The sequence below is a fragment of the Erpetoichthys calabaricus genome, chromosome 8, assembly GCF_900747795.2.
Source record: "Erpetoichthys calabaricus chromosome 8, fErpCal1.3, whole genome shotgun sequence".
In the NCBI taxonomy this organism is placed as follows: Eukaryota; Metazoa; Chordata; class Cladistia; order Polypteriformes; family Polypteridae; genus Erpetoichthys; species Erpetoichthys calabaricus.
This window is the reverse complement of record NC_041401.2, coordinates 58,038,042-58,057,848: the sequence shown is the minus strand read 5'-3', so window position 1 is coordinate 58,057,848 and position 19,807 is coordinate 58,038,042. Positions and strand designations below refer to the sequence as shown.

Below are 19,807 nucleotides of genomic sequence, written 5' to 3'. Positions count from 1 at the left end.
TTTTTAAGATGTTGCCGATCATACAACAGCTGTCTCACACCGTGGTAGCGCTTTTAGTACAGGTTGCCAGCTCGCGAAAATCAGTGCTTTTCTGCACATTTTTTTTTTCTTTTCCGTAGATATTAGCTCTGCAGAATCTTGAACAGTTATCTTCAACTTTCCACACAGCCGCAACAAATGCAGCTACAGCTACTCCCCTGTTTTCAGATGCTCCCTAACTCTGGTCGAAGGTTAGGAATGAGTAGTCTACCCAGAATGCATTGCTAGAAAACAACAGGGCGCAGACATGGCGGCCGACAGTGATGTAAGTATGGGAGGGACTGTAGCAGTTATTGTCATTTACTTTTAAAAGTTTTATTTCATGCTGGTAAACTTGGCATCATTTTATTTTAATCATTTCAGCCCGAGTCAGACGTTTTTGAAATCACAGACTTCACTACCGCCTCGGAATGGGAAAGGTAGGTGAGAATGGCTATTCGTAAATTGTACAAACTGGTTAATGAACAGAATGCTATGATTAAGGGCAGCGAATTTTGTCATCCCCTATTACTGTTAGGACTTTGCGTGTAGTTTGACGTGCTTTGAAGAGCATGGGTAACTGGAGTGAGTGCTTTAGTCTTCTTCCAGTATGGACCGGTGCCACGTCTAAGGCTGTCTGTGCCTTGTCGTTCTATGATGGCAGGACAGGCTCCGACTTGGACGCCCAGAGTCCTGTAGTGGATGATCAAATGTAAGGTGCAGTTTTCATAGCTGCCATGTTTAGAAATGTAGACTTTTGAAAATTTTTTGACAGAGCTGCATTTGTTAAAAATGTACAGTATTCATTTAAAGTCAATTTCTGTCAGTCTGCGACATTGGAGATGTGTTGGTCACATCCAATGAATAACTTTGAATTGCGTGTCCGGCTAAAAGATGCCTCCTAATAGTTCAAAGTTACCTTAGTTCTTTCTCGAGACATACTTGCAGAACAACTCCTCAGTGCTATAAACAGGAAATTGGTGCAGACACACACTACCTGTTGCTGACTTTACCCATATACAAGCTCAATTGATACTGGGGGTGCTTGCTATGTTATGACAGTATAAAGAACATTCAAAACCATGCTTTTGTTTTATTGGATACACGTAAATGTTTTCAAAGTTAACGCTTATATATCGTGTGGCAGTCAGCAGTGACATTTTTTTAGAAATGTAGTTATGCCTTTTAATATTGCCTATTATTATAAGTCAACATTTATTCAGTCTGCTTGGAAAAAAAGTGTCAATGCTGTGCCAAGAAGAGTTAGCGAGCCTAAAGAGATATCCCAAGAGCTGGATTAAGGAAGGTGGGGGCTCCTTGGGACCCCGTCTTCACAAAAAACTATGAGTGCTGCACTTGTGAACTTCAAGGTCACAGAGTCGTCTAGTTCAGTATACCGAATCAAATCTTATATCTATCTTTAATTAGCCTTTGCTGCACAGATGACAAAATAACCCTTGCATGCCAAGGCCTGAAAAGTCAAGTGCAGAATGCTATAGCACATAGTACCTACAAAACCAAGCCTGCCAAATGATGCATAGGCCATTCTGTATATAAATTCAGGCAAAATGACACTTTTCTGGATTTTTTGCCAGCAAAGTTCTTGATCAGATTAACTAAAATCCAGTTTCCGAACCAGATCACGCTGAGTGAAATGATTCAGTCTTTTCTGTCCCATTGTGGATTTGAGTCTAATTAGCCTGAGCTTGGAGAATCTCCAGTACAAACAACTCTTCCACCAACACAGTTGCCCATCAGAGTAAAAGGGATTGCCCCTACTTTTGTTACGGCCACACACTGTAGGCTAAGGGATCCAGCTATGAACAATCATAATTATAGCCCTTTTCAGAGCAGTGAGCCTGATGACAAGAACAAGATCTGGAGTGTTTATGGTGATTTTAAAGGGAGGAGTAGGCTTCTTGCCATTGTTTTCTTAGGTGAATGTAAGCCCATCCTTTTTGGTTGACTAATGGGACTCAGAACTTTGCCTTCCACTTGTTGAATTATGGCTCTTTGTTCCAACTTGGGTGTCGAGATGGTGCCTATAAGAGATATCTTTACAGTGTTACTTAGTCTGGGATTGACCATCTTATTAGATAAGGTGCAGAGGCTGCATTCCGAAGTGGGGGCATATTATGAAAGCTTAAGACATTTTAGCATACATTAAGAGTGTTTAATTTAAGACAAGAATCTGTGTTTCAGGCATGTTGAGAAAGGATAATGCCAGGCTGTCCCTACAATAGTACTTTATGTACCATGTGGCATGATCTACTATTCCTCTAACAACAACATCCATGGCAAGAGTTACAATTATGGGCATAAAAATGATCCTTGATGTAACCCAACCTTAAATGCAAATCCATATGTTATTCCTAAACTACTGCTTGCTTGTATGTAGGCACCCTTACACATGCCCTTAACTATCCTTACTTGCTTCCCGGGTACTCCCTTGTTACTCATACATCTCGTTATTTCTTGCCAGGGTACTATTATCATATACCTTCTCTAAGTTTATAAGTATCATGTGTAGTCCTTTATGTTTCTCACTATATTTTCTGTAACAAGGCGAAAATCACATCTGCTGTACCTTTTCCTGGTATAAATCCAAACTCTTTTTCTCCCTTCGTCATCTGTCTTCTCTGCCTTTTATCCATTATTCTTTCCCTGATTTTCATTTTTTGTGCCATAAGATTTATGCCCCTATAATTTCTACAATCCTGGACATCTCCCTTCTCCTAATGTATAGGCCACACAATTGTTCCTCTGCCTTGGCGTTTTCTCTTCACAGTGGATCTTTGACATCAACTCCCATTACAAATCTGTTCCTTCCTACTTATCCCTATTGTTACACCCTTATTTGCTACTCCATGTTCTCCTGTCACCTTTGAATTTTCCTCATTTAACAATTACCTTATGCTTTCCACTGTTCCTTAATTTTATATGCATTACTTAACACAACTCCCCATTTGCTCTGTGTTTAAGTTGGGTAAGTTCATTCCGAGGTGCTAATTAGAATATGTCACTTATTAATTTTCTTGTGCATCAAGTAGCTTATACAGGTCTTATTCTTGACTTGTAACTGCTGGTTTCTATTTATCCTTAGTCCACCCGTTACCTTCATTTAAACTGGGTTGGGAATGTTATGATACAAAGTTCTCCCTCTTGAGAAATTTGTGTTATTCTGAAAATATTGTATTGCACATTCTTTGTTAAGCAGGCTTTTTGAACTGATCAAAAACTGAATATGGTAAAGGCATCTGTTTGAGCTCATGTGCAAAATTCTGCTCACAGTTCCCAATAGCCATAAAGAGGTTGTCTCACGTTGAGACCTCTCAGTGTTGCCTTGCAAGGCAAAATATGTATAGTTGATTGTAAACTATTTTTGTGAAATGATGTGTGATCAAGCTACCACAAACCATTTTTCCATTTTCTAATAATTTTATGGGGTCATAGCAACAGTATAGACAATATGTTGACAATGAAGCTTTTTTTTCCCTTTTTTCTTCTTCTCTTTTTTTTTCCAATGGTTGGTTTTAGTTTTTGATATTTAAATCTTATGTATATCTCCAATGTTCAATATATCAGTTTGATTTTAAAATTTAAAATGTCTTTCTGAACAATCTACATCAAAATCATGAAATTTTACAGGACTAATAAATAAACAACTGAATGTTCTAAAGTTTTAAAAATTGTATTTTTTTTCTGTGTGTGCAGATTTAATTGGTATACCTATACTGTACTTTTAACAGTGGCTTGTAAGGCCTTCGCAATATAGCTGTTAAAAATTTGTCTGTATATATGTACAGTCGTGGCCAAAAGTTTTGAGAATGACACAAGTATTGGTTTTCACAAAGTTTGCTGCTTCAGTGTTTTTAGATCTTTTTGTCAGATGTTTCTATGGTATGGTGAAGTATAATTACAAGCTTTCAATAAGTTTCAAAGGCTTTTATTGACAATTACATTAAGATTATGGAACGAGTCAATATTTGCAGTGTTGGCCCTCCTTTTTCAAGACCTCTGCAATTCGCCCTGGCATACTGTCAATCAACTTCCAGGCCAAATCCTGACTGATGGCAGCTCATTCTTGCATAATCAATGCTTGGAGTTTGTCAGAATTTGTGGGTTTTTGTTTGTCCACCTGCCTCTTGAAGATTGACCACACGTTCTTAATGGGATTAAGGTCTGGGGAGTTTCCTGGCCATGGACCCAAAATTTCTATGTTTTGTTTGCTGAGCCACTTAGTCATCAATTTTGCCTTACGGCACAGTGCACCATCATGCTGGAAAAGCCATTGTTTGTCACCAAACTGTTCTTGGTTGGTTGGGAAAGAAAGCATATTGTTAAAACAACACTCTATCCATCTAAGCCTGTTTATCTTGTGCAGGGTCACAGGGTTGCTAGAGCCCATCCCACAGCAAGCGTAGGGTGCTAGGCAGGAATAACCCCAGAACGAAACACCAGCCTATCGCAGGGTGAACATACACGGACACACATTAGAGCCAGTTTAACAATGCCACTCCAACTTACCTGTCTGTGGGAGGACAACAGAGCACCTGAAGGAAACACATGTACAGACGGGGAGAACATGCACACTCCACACAGGGAGAACCAGGGCCTTGAACCTAAAGCAATTGCATTCAAAACACGAATAGATTCCAGAGATCTGTCACTGCCAGTGGAAATGCTTAGTGCAAGATTTAGTAAAGCTGAAAGAAAGTCTTGGGGTGTGGCACAAGGATGTGAGGATTTTTGAAAGAACACTTATCTTAGTCACTTGTTGCATAGTGCTGGATAAGAAATGAGGCACTTCAAAAAATAAATTAATCAATTCAGCTAACGTACCATGTTTTAAAAAACTTATTTTTTAAAAATATCGTTTTTAAAATGAGATCCACTGTTAATATTAATTAGTTTGTAAATAGTTTAATATAGCCTGAATTCCAGTTAACAATTAAATTAACTGAGTAAAACTAAATAAATAAAATCTAATTTTTCCAAAAAAAAATGTAAGAACCTATTTGTATTTCTTATGGGTGATGGAATAAATCTTACTGAAGATTTTCGATTCCATCTGAAAAGGCTTAATTGTATTGGCTATCTTGCTGAATATCTGCTGCTTATCTCAACCATTTCATATTTTTAGTTGCTCTTATGGTTCTCAGTGGGCTAACAAACATGTCCTTCTCAATGCCAGTAGATGGACATTTATCAGACCACTTTCAAACAGTGTTACAAGAAGGAATTCTTCCTTGCTGAGGCAAATTAAACTTAATTTGAAATATTCCTTGCCCCTCCATTACAGGTTTAGATTCAATATATGCGATAATAGTGAACATGCAACGAGCCGCAGAGGAGTTGTTCATTGCCATTGAAACTGCATTTTGCGTACAACACTAGCATGGCACTATATACTGTATACTCCTACCCAATTCACTCGCCCTTTATAAAACCCTGAAAATTGGCTCATCCATGTCCTGCACCTGTTATTTTCATTTTGACATTTCAATCTAGTGCCGCAGTCTCTTAACCTGACACACTCAACTGTGAGTTCTTCCTCTTTTCCCCTTTATTATACATGTCTTTGTTGTCAGTCTTCTCAGACTGACTGTATAATAGGTTGTGAGGTGGGAGTTGAGGAAAACTTCTTATTTTTGTGTTATATAAACAAAAGCTCTCCATGATGCATCAACGGTGTTGTTTCACATACTGCCGCAATAAAATGTATGATAGTGGCAGCCTTTTCACTCTCCACAAAATTCAAACTTGGACTAATTTGTTAATTTTATTACATAGTCACGTGGTGATTCATCACAACCATTCACAAGCCATAGTTTTAGAAACACTGCTCTAGTGCATTGAAGAGGGGTTGGGATGGGGTGGGGCTGGACTGGAAGGTTTTCAACAATAACTGCAACATCTCTTTTCTTGTAATCACTAACCTTAGTGTGGAGGTACATTGGTCCACTTCTTGCAAATCTGTTTCAGCCTTATCGTATTTGTACGTTTCCAAGAATGACATGCTAATTTCAAGTCATGTCACATCATACTAGGCTTACACGCTGGATGTGGATTAATTAAAACATCCAAGTTTGTATTGCATAACCTCTTCTTATTCAGACAGACGGCATAATGTTCTTCTGAAGGCTACACTAATACAGAGCTGAATTCATGGGCCATTCAGTGAAGTTAATTAAGTCAACCAAACTGAGAAATAGCAGAGCATCTTGAAACATGACACTGGGACTACCACCACCACTAACTTGACTGTTGGTATGAAGTGACTAAGAGTCTATTTTTGACTCCTCTCTTCAAACAAGATTTCTCCAGAATTGTTCAGGAAGCATGAGCTTATTTTATTGGTAGTAATTGGTGATTTCTGTCTTGCTGCTCTGCTGTTGCTCCCATGTTAATGCAATGCCTTTGTGATGTTGGATTCCTGTACACTGATATTTGCTAAGAAAGGAGAGGTTTACATATAATTAGTGTTCTTCATGGGAAACTTTTTGGGGAAGGTTTAGGAGAATAGTTTCTAGGTATAGTTATCCATCAACAGTCTCATTGTTTTGGACAATTTGGCTCAGACGATGGTTCATTAGAGATCCAAGGTATTCAGTCTTGACACATTGCTTTCAGAAGGAATTTCTTTTGATCGTGGCATGATATATCTGTTGAACTTGAATACTGAAATGTTTACTTTGAAGGTAAATCCAGCTAACTATGGCTTCTGAATTGGGCAGAGTTGTCCTTAATTAGGAAGTATCCAAAATATTCATAGAGTTGACACCATAGTTCTACCATTTATTTATATTTGATTGGTGTGGAAGTATGACTTTTTCACAATTAAAGATTGCATATTTGATTACCTTACATGAGATAAATGAAATAATAAACATCAAATTACTTATGCTGTTTTCTACTATTTTGTTGTTGACCAACAAAAATATGTAAATAGATTCACATTGAAAAACAATTAGTAAAGTGTAAGATTTGACAGAGAACAAGTACTTTTTTTAATTTACTGCCCAGTTTAGTCATGTATTTATCACTGCATTATCTTTTTTATGTGCAGCCAAGAATATTTTGTGAGGTGCTGTCTTACCTTTTTTTTAATATTAGGCCTATTAATTTCCAAAAATCATTAACGCTATTACTATATATCCAGTAAACATGTATAGTTACTCTTTTAGGTTCTTCTTACATTCACAATACTGGCACCATAAATGTCAAAAGTAACCAGTATTAATAGTATGTATACCATATTTAATAATTAAACATATTTTCCTAAATGGTCATTTTATTTTTATTTGAGATTATCCATCCATCCATTTTCCAACCCGCTGAATCCGAACACAGGGTCACGGGGGTCTGCTGGAGCCAATCCCAGCCAACACAGGGCACAAGGCAGGAAACAATCCTGGGCAGGGTGCCAACCCACCGCAGGACACACACAAACACACCCACACAACAAGCACACACTAGGGCCAATTTAGAATCGCCAATCCACCTAACCTGCATGTCTTTGGACTGTGGGAGGAAACCGGAGCGCCCGGAGGAAACCCACGCAGACACGGGGAGAACATGCAAACTCCACGCAGGGAGGACCCGGGAAACGAACCCAGGTCCCCAGATCTCCCAACTGCGAGGCAGCAGCGCTACCCACTGCGCCACCGTGCCGCCCTATTTGAGATTATGATTTTGCTATTGTCTGAAGACGTTATTGAAGAATATCTGACTTAAATTTGTGGTTTTCATATTTTTTTAGCAATGTGCATAAAACCAAGAGAAGTGCCAAGTTCAAGCATGAATAGTTAATCTTCATTTTTCAATATTGAGTATAGGTGATCTGAATAACTATTTCTTTTGGAGAATTTCTGATTATGTCTCTTAAAAAGTTAGATTTTTTTCATCTAGGTGAAATCAAAAATTATATTTTTGAATATGTTACCTACCCCATATATATTTGTAGTGGTGTCTGAGAAAAGGTTTTAAACTGATTCTAATGCAGAATGGAGAGAAAGAAGGTTATGATATAACAGATCTTACCAGTGGTCAGTGCTGTACAACAGCAAACAATGTGAAAAACGTTCATGGGGAATAAAAAAAAAACTTTAATTGAATTCCATAATCCACATGTCTTTTTATCAAGTCATTTGCTCAAAAATGCAAAACAAATACTGTTTTTGATTAAACATTGTTAAATTGTTATTTCCTGAATTGTCAGGACACACATAAATAGTAAACCCAAAGTTTAATGGCATTTTCTTGACCTGAAGATCCACCTATTTCAGTCATTAAACGTTAACATTATTCAAAGTTATTGTCTGTTTTTACCTACAGTTTTATTACTCTTTAATTTAATACTGTTTTTTTTTTGTATCAGTATGCTGCTGCTGGAGTATGTGAATTTCCCCTTGGGATTAATAAAGTATCTATCTATCATTTGTTGGTCAAGAGCCCTGTCTTCAGTTTAAAAAGTAATTCCAATGAGGCTTTGGGTTTACTGTTTGTGTGATGATAATTCATTAAAAAAATTAAATAAGGGTACTTTACCTAAAAAAAGCATTAGGTTTGCATGTTTTTAGCAAGCAACTGGATAAAGGGCATGTGGATTATGTTACACAAGATTTTTTTTTCTTTTTTGTTTTTCCCCATTAAAGTTTTCCACATTGTTTACCATTGTAAATCAGTGGCTATCATTGAGATTTGTTATGTCATAAGTTTTTCTCAATTCTATGTGAAAACACGAGGTTACACATTTTTACACTTTGTAATAGACAGTGCCTTGGACTGAGAGGAGCTGCTTAGAGTAGTACAGAATGTAAAATCTGCAGGAAAAATAAGTTACTTTTGTATTTTGAAGACACAATTTTGTATAAGATATATTCAAGTTTTGTATAAATGTGTTGTTTTCTTTTTGTCTTCAGGTTTATTTCAAGAGTTGAAGAAGTTCTTAATGAATGGAAATTAATTGGGACTACTGTAAATAAGAAAATAGAAAAGGTTTGTAGTTGCATAATAATGTGTAATAGTTGTAAATCATTATTTTTAACTTAATTATATTGTATTATTTCTGAAGGTTTAGGTCAAATGTAATTAAATGTATTAAACCACAACAGAAGTGCACAAATCAGTACTCTGGGTGCCTGGGACTACCAGTTTTTAATTCTGGACAACTGAACTACAGACTCGCAAAACCAAATGGACTACCAGATGTTTTGGATCACTGGCCCATGTAATATTTTCCTAATCAAAAGCAAATTATTAAAAACAAAAGACCCAATTCAAGTACAATCTAAACTTCAGTAGCACTTTTAAAGACAGGTGCTTATAGTGGTCCAGAGTTGCTTGTTTATACTTGCAGCATGAAGCCTGAGCACAGACTGCAGTGCAAAGCACATGCGCTGACAGCGAACAAAATGGATTTATACTTGTGGCAGACAGTTTGATTGATGAGTTGATATTTTCCTACTCTATTAGTAACTGTGCTTGGTCAGTGTCACATACCTAACAATTTCACAGCAGAAGTGAGACTTGTCTGATGAAATAGAGTTATGCTGGATATTGCTGGCTTTAAGAGAGGAAAAAAACGAGAAGGTGGCATTTCAGTCCCATTAACCAAAAGGGGAAGAGAAGGTGAGTATAACATTCTTATATGTGGGCCACATACATGGTGAACAGATGTACTACAAATATTTCTGCATGTGTTCCATGTGCTTTGATGATCTGTTGCATCATATTTCTAACACCAATGTAGCCAACCTGTCCTTGAAATTCACCACTGTGTGCTGTGTGTGGTGCAAACTCAGTTTATTTTGCCGCTTTTGATGTCATTTTTGCCATACTGTTCAGTCTTAACCAGGCTTACTGTGCACCCACCCACTAGTGAGCAATACAGTGAAGTTTGTAAAGCAAGAAAGAGAAACAATAGCATTAGCTGAAAAGCAACTGGGACAGTGAGTGCAAGAATACTAAACGTTAGTCATATCCTGTCATAGTTTACCATGAAATACATAAAGTAATAATTGATGTGTACTTTGTTATTAGGAGTGCACAAGTTGAGCCATTCCATTACTGCTTCAGCACCAGTTACAAGGGAAAGGAATCATAATTACAATCAGCATTATGACAGCAATAAATGTAAAATAACTTTTCAAATACTGGAAGAACGTTTTCAACTGATTAAACACAGAGAAGATTCTGCAGACTAGTGCTATATTGTGCTATATGCAGAGAACATCAAGAAACCAAACATTAAAGAAATCCCTTGTTTACACATTGATCACTGACTGTGGTCAACTAAAGGTGCATGACATTGTAATTGATATTCTGCACTTCAGAATAACCCTAAAGATCAAACTGGTGATATTTTTGAAAGAGAAACTAATTGATGGGTCTTAAATTAATCATGAAAACAAAATTTAAGAATATAATATGCAATATTTCAGTTCATTTTTGGTAATGTATTTTTGTGTATGTTGAAAAAAAACATGCATCAACATGGCATAATCCTTTAAAAATCATCAATTTTTAAAATATTCTATTCCAAGATGCTGATTGACTTTATATTGTGGTAGAAGAGCGTTGTGTACTTGTGTAAAAAAAAAAAAAAAAAAAAGGTTGCAGGTACCTCCCCCCACACACACACATACACATACACATACAAAGGTGGGCCAGCAGACTACTATATGCATTTACAATTTGTCCTCCCCTGTACAAGGATTCTGATTCACTTCTCACCTCTTACTGTTTAACATGACCAAGTCATTTACCTTTCCTGTGCTCTAATTGTAAAAAACAATTGTAATGAACATTGATTTTGTTAAGCTTTTTGAGTGTGAGAGATGTGCCATTTAAAATAATATAGTATTGGTTTTTAAATATTTCATGTCACCATTTTGACCTGGTCTAGCCTTTCAGATTTTTAGAACAGCCTGCAGTGATTTCATGTTGAACTAATACATTTTTTTTAATCCACACACCACTTAAGCAGTTGGAGGCTAGAAAAATGCGATAATGTACACACTGGAAATTGATTCTTATTCAGCCTTCCCACTAGAAAAATAGTGTTTTAAGTTCAGGTTGTTGTTGCTTTTGAATTTAAAAAAAAAAAAAAAAAAAAAAAAAAAAGATCAAGCAACCCCTCAGCTTAAGTGTAACATTGTGAGGTGGGAGTCATGTGCATGGAAATCATTTGAAAGTCATTGGGGATATGTGAAAGGAGAGATGCATATAAAATATGAGTGTTTGTTCTAAATGTGAGTTCTAAATGGAGAAGCTTGGCTTATTCCTTTCAATTAAAACATGATAAATTAGTAAGGATATATTTGAGAACAAGTAGTTTTTAACAGGAAAATTACAGAAGGGAATCATCAAAGTGCATGCTTCATATACCTGACAGACTTGTATCTGCTAAATCAGAAACCACATCATACTCTGATGGAACATCAACCAGAACCACAATACATTTGGAACTTGAGCTCAGAAAGCTCAGTAAGTATCCTCCTGCAACTGAAATTCTCTGTCCCAAGATTTGCTATGATATGGACTATTAAGTGAGTAGCTTTAAAGTTACTAGCTAACCAACAGGTGATAAAAGTTTGGAGGTGAAAAACTTTATGCGTGTTTGCAAGTAAGTTTTCTGTTGAATTCTGTGCTTATGATGTAAGCTTAGAAAATGTTAAACATACATTCAAACCACATTTAATGACTTTGCTTTAATGCTTTTGTTCAAGTGAAGACTGCTGGTAACATTGGATTTTGGTGCTGTTTATTTATACCAAATCATTTCAACTATATTTCCCATTTGTTGAATGAGACTACAAGATATTAACAGATACATAATTGAAATCAAAACATAACGTATGTGTGTGGGATATGTGCTATTGCCTACAGAATAATAAATTATTCAGTCATTATATTGTGTTTTTTTATTTCAAATTTTAAACTTTATATTTAACTACCTGTGTATTTTAATAGAATGTTATTTTGTGTCATTTTAAAACATGTTCAGAATTCATTCATTCTTGTTCTCATTTATAATAACTACAGTCCCCTCCAAAAGTATTGGAACAGCAAGGCCAATTAAATTGTTTTTCTGTGTACTGAAGACATTTGTGTGTGATATCAAAATATGAATATGAGAAGAGAGATCAGAGTTTCAGCTTTTATTCTCTGGTATTTGCATCTAGATATGTTAAAGAACATAGCACATTTTATATCAAACCACCCAGTTTTTCAAGTGAGCAAAAGTATTGGAACAGAATGTTTTCAACTAATTTAAAGTCGCAAATATTTAATATTTGGTTGGGAGCTAAACCAAATAGTTGAATGCTCACTTAAGGTGTAAAAATACACTAAACGTTTGTGCTGCAAGCTGTTATTCATTTGCTTTTAAGTTATGTGTACGTGATATCCATATTGTTTAGGCAGGAATATGTTTGACTCAAAGTATATGTTATTCAAGCTTTTTTCAAACACAGAATTTGTCAATCGACAGTAATGAAACAGGTTAAAATCTCTGCATGTATTGAAGGAAAATTCTTTGTGTATTTTAAATTACTTGATTTTTACTGTAACTACTTCTGTTTATGAGTAACCACACACACAGAAAAGCCTGCAGTGATTCAGGAAAATTGTAAAAATAAGTACAGGGTGGGCTGCTGAAAAATGTTTCTTACGAGGTGCCATTATGAGACTAGGAGAAGATGCTGGGTAACGCTTGGGCCTGACGCTTCCATAAGACACATTTATACACTGTTAGCACAATTACAGCCTAAGTAATCCTCGGGTGTAACGCATATGTGAGACAAGTGTATATAGCTGCCCGAGTAACACTCAGGACTGACGGTATTAACACCATTTTCAAAGCCCTTGTGACACTCCGGTCTAATGCTAAGGAGGTTAATAAAACCCATGTCCATTAATTGCCTTTTATGGAATTATTTTATGGAGCTGGAAAAATAGTAATTTGAATAACCATTTTACAAGATTTGTTTCTTTTTCTTGGATGTTGCACTTTTTTTTTCCCCTCCTAGTGCTGCGTTTCTACATATCCTTCAAATAAATATATCAAAAGGAAAAAAGTAATGTGTATTGCCCAAATATAAACTGGTGCGGTGCAGTGGTAGCGCTGCTGCCTTGCAGTAAGGAGACCCGGGTTCACTTCCCGGGTCCTCCCTTTATGGAGTTTGCATGTTCTCACTGTGTCTGTATGGGTTTCCTCCGGGTGCTCCCGTTTTCTCCCACAGTCCAAAGACATGCAGGTTAGGTGCACTGGCGATCCTAAATTGTCGCTAGTGTGTGCGTGTGTGCCCTATGGTGAGCTGGCTCCCTGCCTGGGGTTTGTTCCTGCCTTGCTCTCTGTGCTGGCTGGGTTTCGCTTCAGTAGACCCCCGTGACCCTGTGTTAGGATATAGCGGGTTGGACAATGACTGACTGAGTGACAATATAAACTGTGAAAAGATGCTTCTTTTTTAATACTTTTCAGCCAAATGATTCCTAATTTCAATAAATATTTAATATAAATTAAGTTGAACTAAATTTCTTTTTTTCTAGGGAGAATATACAAGTGGTACATGGGAAGAAAAAACTGTAGAAATTTCTTTTGCTGACTTTAAATTTTCCATAACCCATCATTATCTAAAACAAGAACTTTCTGAAAAACCTGAGAATGAGGAGGTCGAAGAAGGTAAAAGTTGAATCTTTGCATTATTTTTTGTATTAAATTTCTTTGTTAATGAAATTGTCACTTTTCTATATTTTGTTCAAATACCTTTTATTAAATTCACCTACCTGAACCAGTGTTGTGCTGAGCTGTCACCCGTTGCATGACTACACTCGGGTCCTAATTTGGAGCCTGAGTTGGTTTGTCATGTGGTGGGTGCGGCAAAATGCTGTATCAGTGCGTGCTCCTAACCTCCATCCATTCATCCATCCATCCATCCATGCATGGGTGATAGTTTGTGTTTAGTGGCAAAGGGCATAAAAGAAAATGGAAATAAGAACCTATCATCTATATATATGTATTTCAATTTTTTTTTAAACTTCATTACATTTAAAGTCTTGATTGTAGAGATAAAGGTATTTGACCACTTTAAACTGGCTTCATCCTGCTGGGGAATATAAAAGTTTAGGAATTAATCTATTACCAGTGAAAGATCCTATGCTGCTGGAGTATGTGAATTTCCCCTTGGGATTAATAAAGTATCTACAGTATCTCTTATCTAGATCCTGAGAGTTTTGAAAAGTCTTCCTACAGATATCACTGCATGTTCGTTTTAGCTCCAAAATTCCAAAGGTCTCCTTCCTACCTGTCTGGTAGATGTGGTGAAGCAGTGGCTTGAATATAACTATCTGTAGGATCTTTTTAATCACATCTGACTAGAAAGGGCCTACTATTAAGAAGGCCAGTTACACCGGATATTATCTTTTGTGTTAATAGTAGAAATACTGTAAATGTTCCAACAAAGATTTTTGTGATTAATTTTCATCATAGTAAAAAGTATGCTGTGGAGTAAGGTGATTGATTTTAGTCTTGCAGGAGTAGATTGAAAGCTCTTAGTGAGCGTGGGGTTGAAATCTAAAGGCAGCTTCATGGTGTTTTGAACTGTCTACTAAATACACTACCAGCTGTAGCTGTTCAGTGAATCTGGTATGCTGGATGAAACATACCACCTCTTAAACACAAAGCATTTAAGAAAGCATTTACTAAAAAAGAAAAACAATATTACAAATTGGAAAAAACTCTGCCTCATTGTGGTGCTGTCCATTCTTATTGCTTTGTGGAGTTAAAATGCTTAGCCAACCTGCTTAAAATCACATTTAAGCCTCACATTTCTGGAAACTGCAGACAAGCCTGGGTGTGCCAGATGCTTTCAGTTGACTGAATGCCGTTGTGCTCAATGTAGGTCTGCAAGCAAATATTAATAAAACACTTTGTGTAGTGTTTAAAACAATAAATGGGTTTTAGTACAGTTCCTTTACTTGGCTAAGAAAAAACAGTCTGTTTCCAGTGCAAAATGACAAATGTACATTGGGCTTATTTATATACACCAATATAGTTGGTGTATACATAAGCACTAGCATTTAAAATACATTTTTGGACACGGATATGTTATTCTCTTTTATAGATGCATTCCCGTCAGCTATGCAAGATTTGCTGTGCATGAATAACGATTTTCCTCCTAGAGCTCACTGTCTAGTTCGATGGTATGTAAAAACTAAATGATTTTACCTTTGCAATCTGTAGCCAAGTTTTATTTCATTTCTTCCCAACTAGTTGTGTTTATATCTGATTTAATGTAACATTATTAATAACCAAGTGAAAATCTGTAGTACATTACAATCAATTAATTCATCAATGCAAAATTAAAGACAAAAAATATCATGACCGTATACCAATAAATGTACATTGCTTTTACAGTATAAATTATTTTTGAATCAAGAACATATTTTGTAAGTCAATATCCTATGTAACATTGGAGACTGACACTGCCATGCTGACTTCATTCTTGCAAGTGGAAGTGAAAGGAGTGCAGAGTATTTTGTGTTACTGCTGTGTGAGAGTTAATTAAAATACAAATTTTACTCCTAATAACTTTGTGTTTTGGTTGCCGCTAAGGAGCCATGTGGGAATTTTTTAACGTATTTTCCTTTAGAAGCGTAATTTGTGCTTTTTTTTGGTGTTGTTTTTTTTTTTCATTCTCCTACACAGGAGCAAATGCAAAAGTTACTTGTTTTCAAAACTGACATCTTTTGGATGAGTTGCTAGGCAGAGAACAGTTGCAGAAACTGGCCAGTCCATAAGTAGGTGGAGTGGTGGCTCTGAGGCTAGGATCTGCCCTTAACCTGCAATTGCTGAGCACTTTGTGTAGTGAGAAAAGCGCTATATAAATGCATAGAATTATTATTATTATTAAGTAAATAACTGGTGTTATAGTAGCAAAGAGATAAAAGCAACAACAGCTCCTAATTGGATGAAGTTAAAGCATATAAAGAATATTTGGATAAAGCACTATATAGCACTCTTGCTGTAAAGTGTTTTTGCTATTGGAGAGTGACAGCATATGCATTCATAAGGAAGAAGGCATCTATTTTAAGTATAAATAGGTGGCTGACTTGAAACTAATATTGGACGGGGCTACACAGTACGTAGACAGGCATCTAGGAGAGAGTGTTGATTAGGGGCAAGCAGAAAAAACAAGCGGTGGATAGTATTCAGTAAATTAGTTCTCTTAGTAAGAAAGGGGCCAAAAGATGTTAAATAATTGCAGTAGTTCTTTAATCAGATATTAATTTTAATAATTTAAATTTAATCATTTAAATTTAATAAAAAAAATAAAATAAGGCCAGTACAATTTAAGTCGTGTTTGATGTTAAGCTTTTTGGAGGGTGGCTTGGAGTTGGTCAGTCCTCCTTTAAGAATATGTCTGCAGGAGGTGCCAGCTGATTCACCTTGAGCGCAATATTGCTATAGTATTGGAGCTGGCTAGCCTGCATTGTAGTAGATAATTGGTGGACCTGTTTCAGGTGTCCTTTGTGGAGAGGGTATGCACCCCAAAGGTGGCATGGGAGGAGACTCCTGACCAGACAGGTAGATTGGTCAATGTTAGACATAGGCGCAAGGCAAAGACTGCACATTGTCCGGGGGTTTCAACACATTATACAGCTGTTTTTTTCCTTTGCAGCTTTTTCAATTCCTTATCATGTCACCTCTTAATCTGCTTTTGCTTAAAATGAAGTGGCTTATCTATTTTAATCTTTCCTCTTATCTCATCCCCTGCAGTCCTGAAATCAGCCTGGCCCAAGTGCTATTTTGTGGACCTTTTCTAGTGCTTCAATTTTTTTTGTACCCTGAAAACCAAAACTGTACACAGTATTACAGATGATGCCTCACTAGTGTATTACAAAGCTTGAGCATGACCTTCTTAGACTTGTACTGTAGACATTGTACCTAACTTCTGTTAGAATTCATAATGGCTTCTGAACACTTTTCAGACCTCCCATTCTGTACTCAAATGTACTATGTGTAAAACTTTACATTTTCTTACTATTTATTATTATTTGATTTCATCCTATTCAATTCTAAGCAGTACTTCACCCTGCACATTCTCCAGACTATTCAGTACCTCCTTAGTTGTCCCTGTTACCACTGGCAAGCTATCCACTTTCTCACATATAAAGAACATTCACTATTTTACTGTCTGTATTTTTTAATTCCACTTTACCAATCCAGATCCACTTCACCTCCTCGAGTGTTTTTTACAACTAAAATACTGGAATAATCTGGATCATCTTTCACTTTAATCTGAAATATTCCCTACTAATTGCCTTTTAGTTTCCCGAATTTCCTTGTTAATGGTTAGTTTTATCTTCTTGTATGTACTGCGATTTGTATTGGAAATATCAGTGTTAAGTTTAGTTTAGATAATAACTTAGTAGTTTAACTCAGGAAATTTCTGTTTTTGTACAGCGTAAAATATGCAAAAATGTAATTTTTATTTTTGTTGCTAGGAGAAATAACATACTACTGTTCATTGAGAGTATTTCAGGAACACAACACTGTGCTGTTGTTGTAAAAGCAATAATCTGCTAGTATGCATAATTGTAAAGGATTTTCATTTTCATCTTTTTTTGTTTTCTTGCTCATCAGGTATGGGATACGGGAGTTTGTTGTGATTTCACCAAGTGCCAATAGTGATGCTGTCATTAGTGAATCAAAATGCAACCTGCTGTTAAGCTCAATATCAATCTCCCTTGGGAACACAGGCTGGTGCGTAGCATTCGAAATTTATGGTAACTGAAATTATAAATGCCATAGATTAAGGTCACATGTTCTGCAATGTTTAGTTTTAGCATCTTTTACCAATTACAAATTGGTCTAGTATGAGTCATGGGTATGTGCATGTGTGAATGAGATTATAATCTGAAATTGACTTGTGTCAAATGTAAATTGAGCTTCTGCCTTGCATCCATGGCAGCTGGTAATATGCACTGGCTAACCACAACCCTGAATCTGATAAGTGGGTTAAAAATGCTAGATCAAATTTTTATCTGATGGCTTGGTCACATCACTTCAAGAGTGGCCCACTGAATTAAGAAGCTAATTGAGAAGAAGTGGTCAGTTTTGGGATACCTCTCAACATTCTGGAGGGAGGAGAGGATGAAGACTACAATGTTGAAATGAACAATATTGCACATACTATCTGTGACACTGTCATTGAGTACTTTAATCTAGCAAATTGTTCAGTAGAAGTGTGTACGGAAATACTGGTTGGGCAGTATGCATTAATAATGCCTCACTGTAACTGCTCTTTTGGCATTAGCAAAGTAAGATTTTTTTTTTTATTCTTTTTTTGTATTTATTGTGTATGTTTGAGGGGATCAGTCAGTCCGCTATATCCTTGTTGTTCTTATTTGATATAATAATTCTGTATTTCTTGAGCTAAAAAGCTAAATTTCCTCTTAAGGCAAATGAAGTACTACTTACTTACCAACCAAAAATACTAAGAATTTATGTTTAAGAAAAAAATTCTAAGATACTTTAATAATGTATCCCCTGGTGTATCATGTAGACAGAAAGGTTAAAGGCCTGGAAGAGGCTTTATTCAGGGCTGAATAGATTAAAAAAAATTGACTTACATAGGATGAGAAGAACTGGAAAAAAACTGGAAGAGGAAGAGATATTTAGTCGTTGCACAATCTTGGCACTAATCTTAACTCTTAATAGAAAAAGGTCGAAGGTAGACAGTAGAAAGAGAGTATTTTAAGTTTTAAGGTCTTAAACATAAGGTACCATGTATATTGGGATGTTCTGAAATAGAAGTTGGGGAAGGATGTTTGTCTTGATGGTATTGCTTCTCCCTGCTAATGTGAGATTGAGGGTAGACCATCTGTTTACATCTTGTTGTTGTTTTTCCAGCCAAATTGTGTTGAAAAAGATCTTTAGCTTTAGGCTTGGGCAGTATATTGAGTGCCACAATATGAAAACTATTTTTAAATACATCATTTGAAAATAAAACTGTGGCAATATATTGATTTAAAAGGTTCCACCAAACACAGTTTGTAGTGTGTAATTTCTGCAGAATTGATCCTAAACGCGGTCTTCATTTACCCCTTTTCCACTGCACTGGTGCCACATTTCCACTGGGGAAAAAAAAAACTGCCAATGCCGTGCCAGTTTTGCTGTGCTGATCTGGTAACAGGGACCAATGATGTCAGCAGTGGTGGTCAGAGTTAGCAAGTTAACTTTAGACAGAGAAACATGACGGACAGCACTGCTGTAGATCTGTGGTGTGTGAGGAAATTAGTTTTGACTTTATATTGTTCTAACATGTCAGTTTATGTAGCACTTTAAACAAGTATTGTCATAAAGAAGCTTTAAAAATATAATGTTGTGTATAACTGGCTGCTTGTGCATTTTTGTGTTTGTGCAACATGTTTGAGCATTTTAATTACCTGATTTTCATCTTCCCTAACCCGTTATCTGACGGACTAGCTTTGAATCTTTGCCTAGATGATGACTTTTCTAAAGGGTTATGAATTGGATTTGTTAGTTCTGAGTAAATGGTGCATTTGAGGGTTACCCCAATTTTGTCCCGTTTTAACAAGTAACAGTTCATTTTTGGTTCTTACTAATTTTTTTTTTATAATGTTGAATAAATTGGTTTTATATACTGCGATACAGTATATTCTCAATTACTGGAGTAGCATTCTGCTGTTCAGTCATACTTGCTTTGTGTAACTGGCATGGCCAGTGACATGGTCAAAATGACATTACTCGGACCCCTCT

At 36.3% G+C, this 19,807-nt stretch overlaps 1 protein-coding gene across 2 annotated transcripts in view; it reads left to right on the top strand.

Moving 5' to 3' along the window:
* The first annotated feature begins 219 nt into the window (after positions 1-219).
* rab3gap1 (RAB3 GTPase activating protein subunit 1) overlaps positions 220-19,807 on the top strand; it is an 89,303-nt gene continuing 69,715 nt past the window's right edge. The window contains exons 1-6 of one of the 2 annotated variants that reach the window (XM_028806549.2): positions 220-304; positions 403-458; positions 8,943-9,018; positions 13,573-13,705; positions 15,147-15,225; positions 17,669-17,788. In XM_028806549.2, coding sequence (XP_028662382.2) covers positions 287-304; positions 403-458; positions 8,943-9,018; positions 13,573-13,705; positions 15,147-15,225; positions 17,669-17,788 — 482 coding nt within the window. In that variant the 5' untranslated portion in view covers positions 220-286. The remainder of the gene's footprint in view (positions 305-402; positions 459-8,942; positions 9,019-13,572; positions 13,706-15,146; positions 15,226-17,668; positions 17,789-19,807) is intronic. The other variant, XM_028806550.2, reaches the window with a different exon arrangement.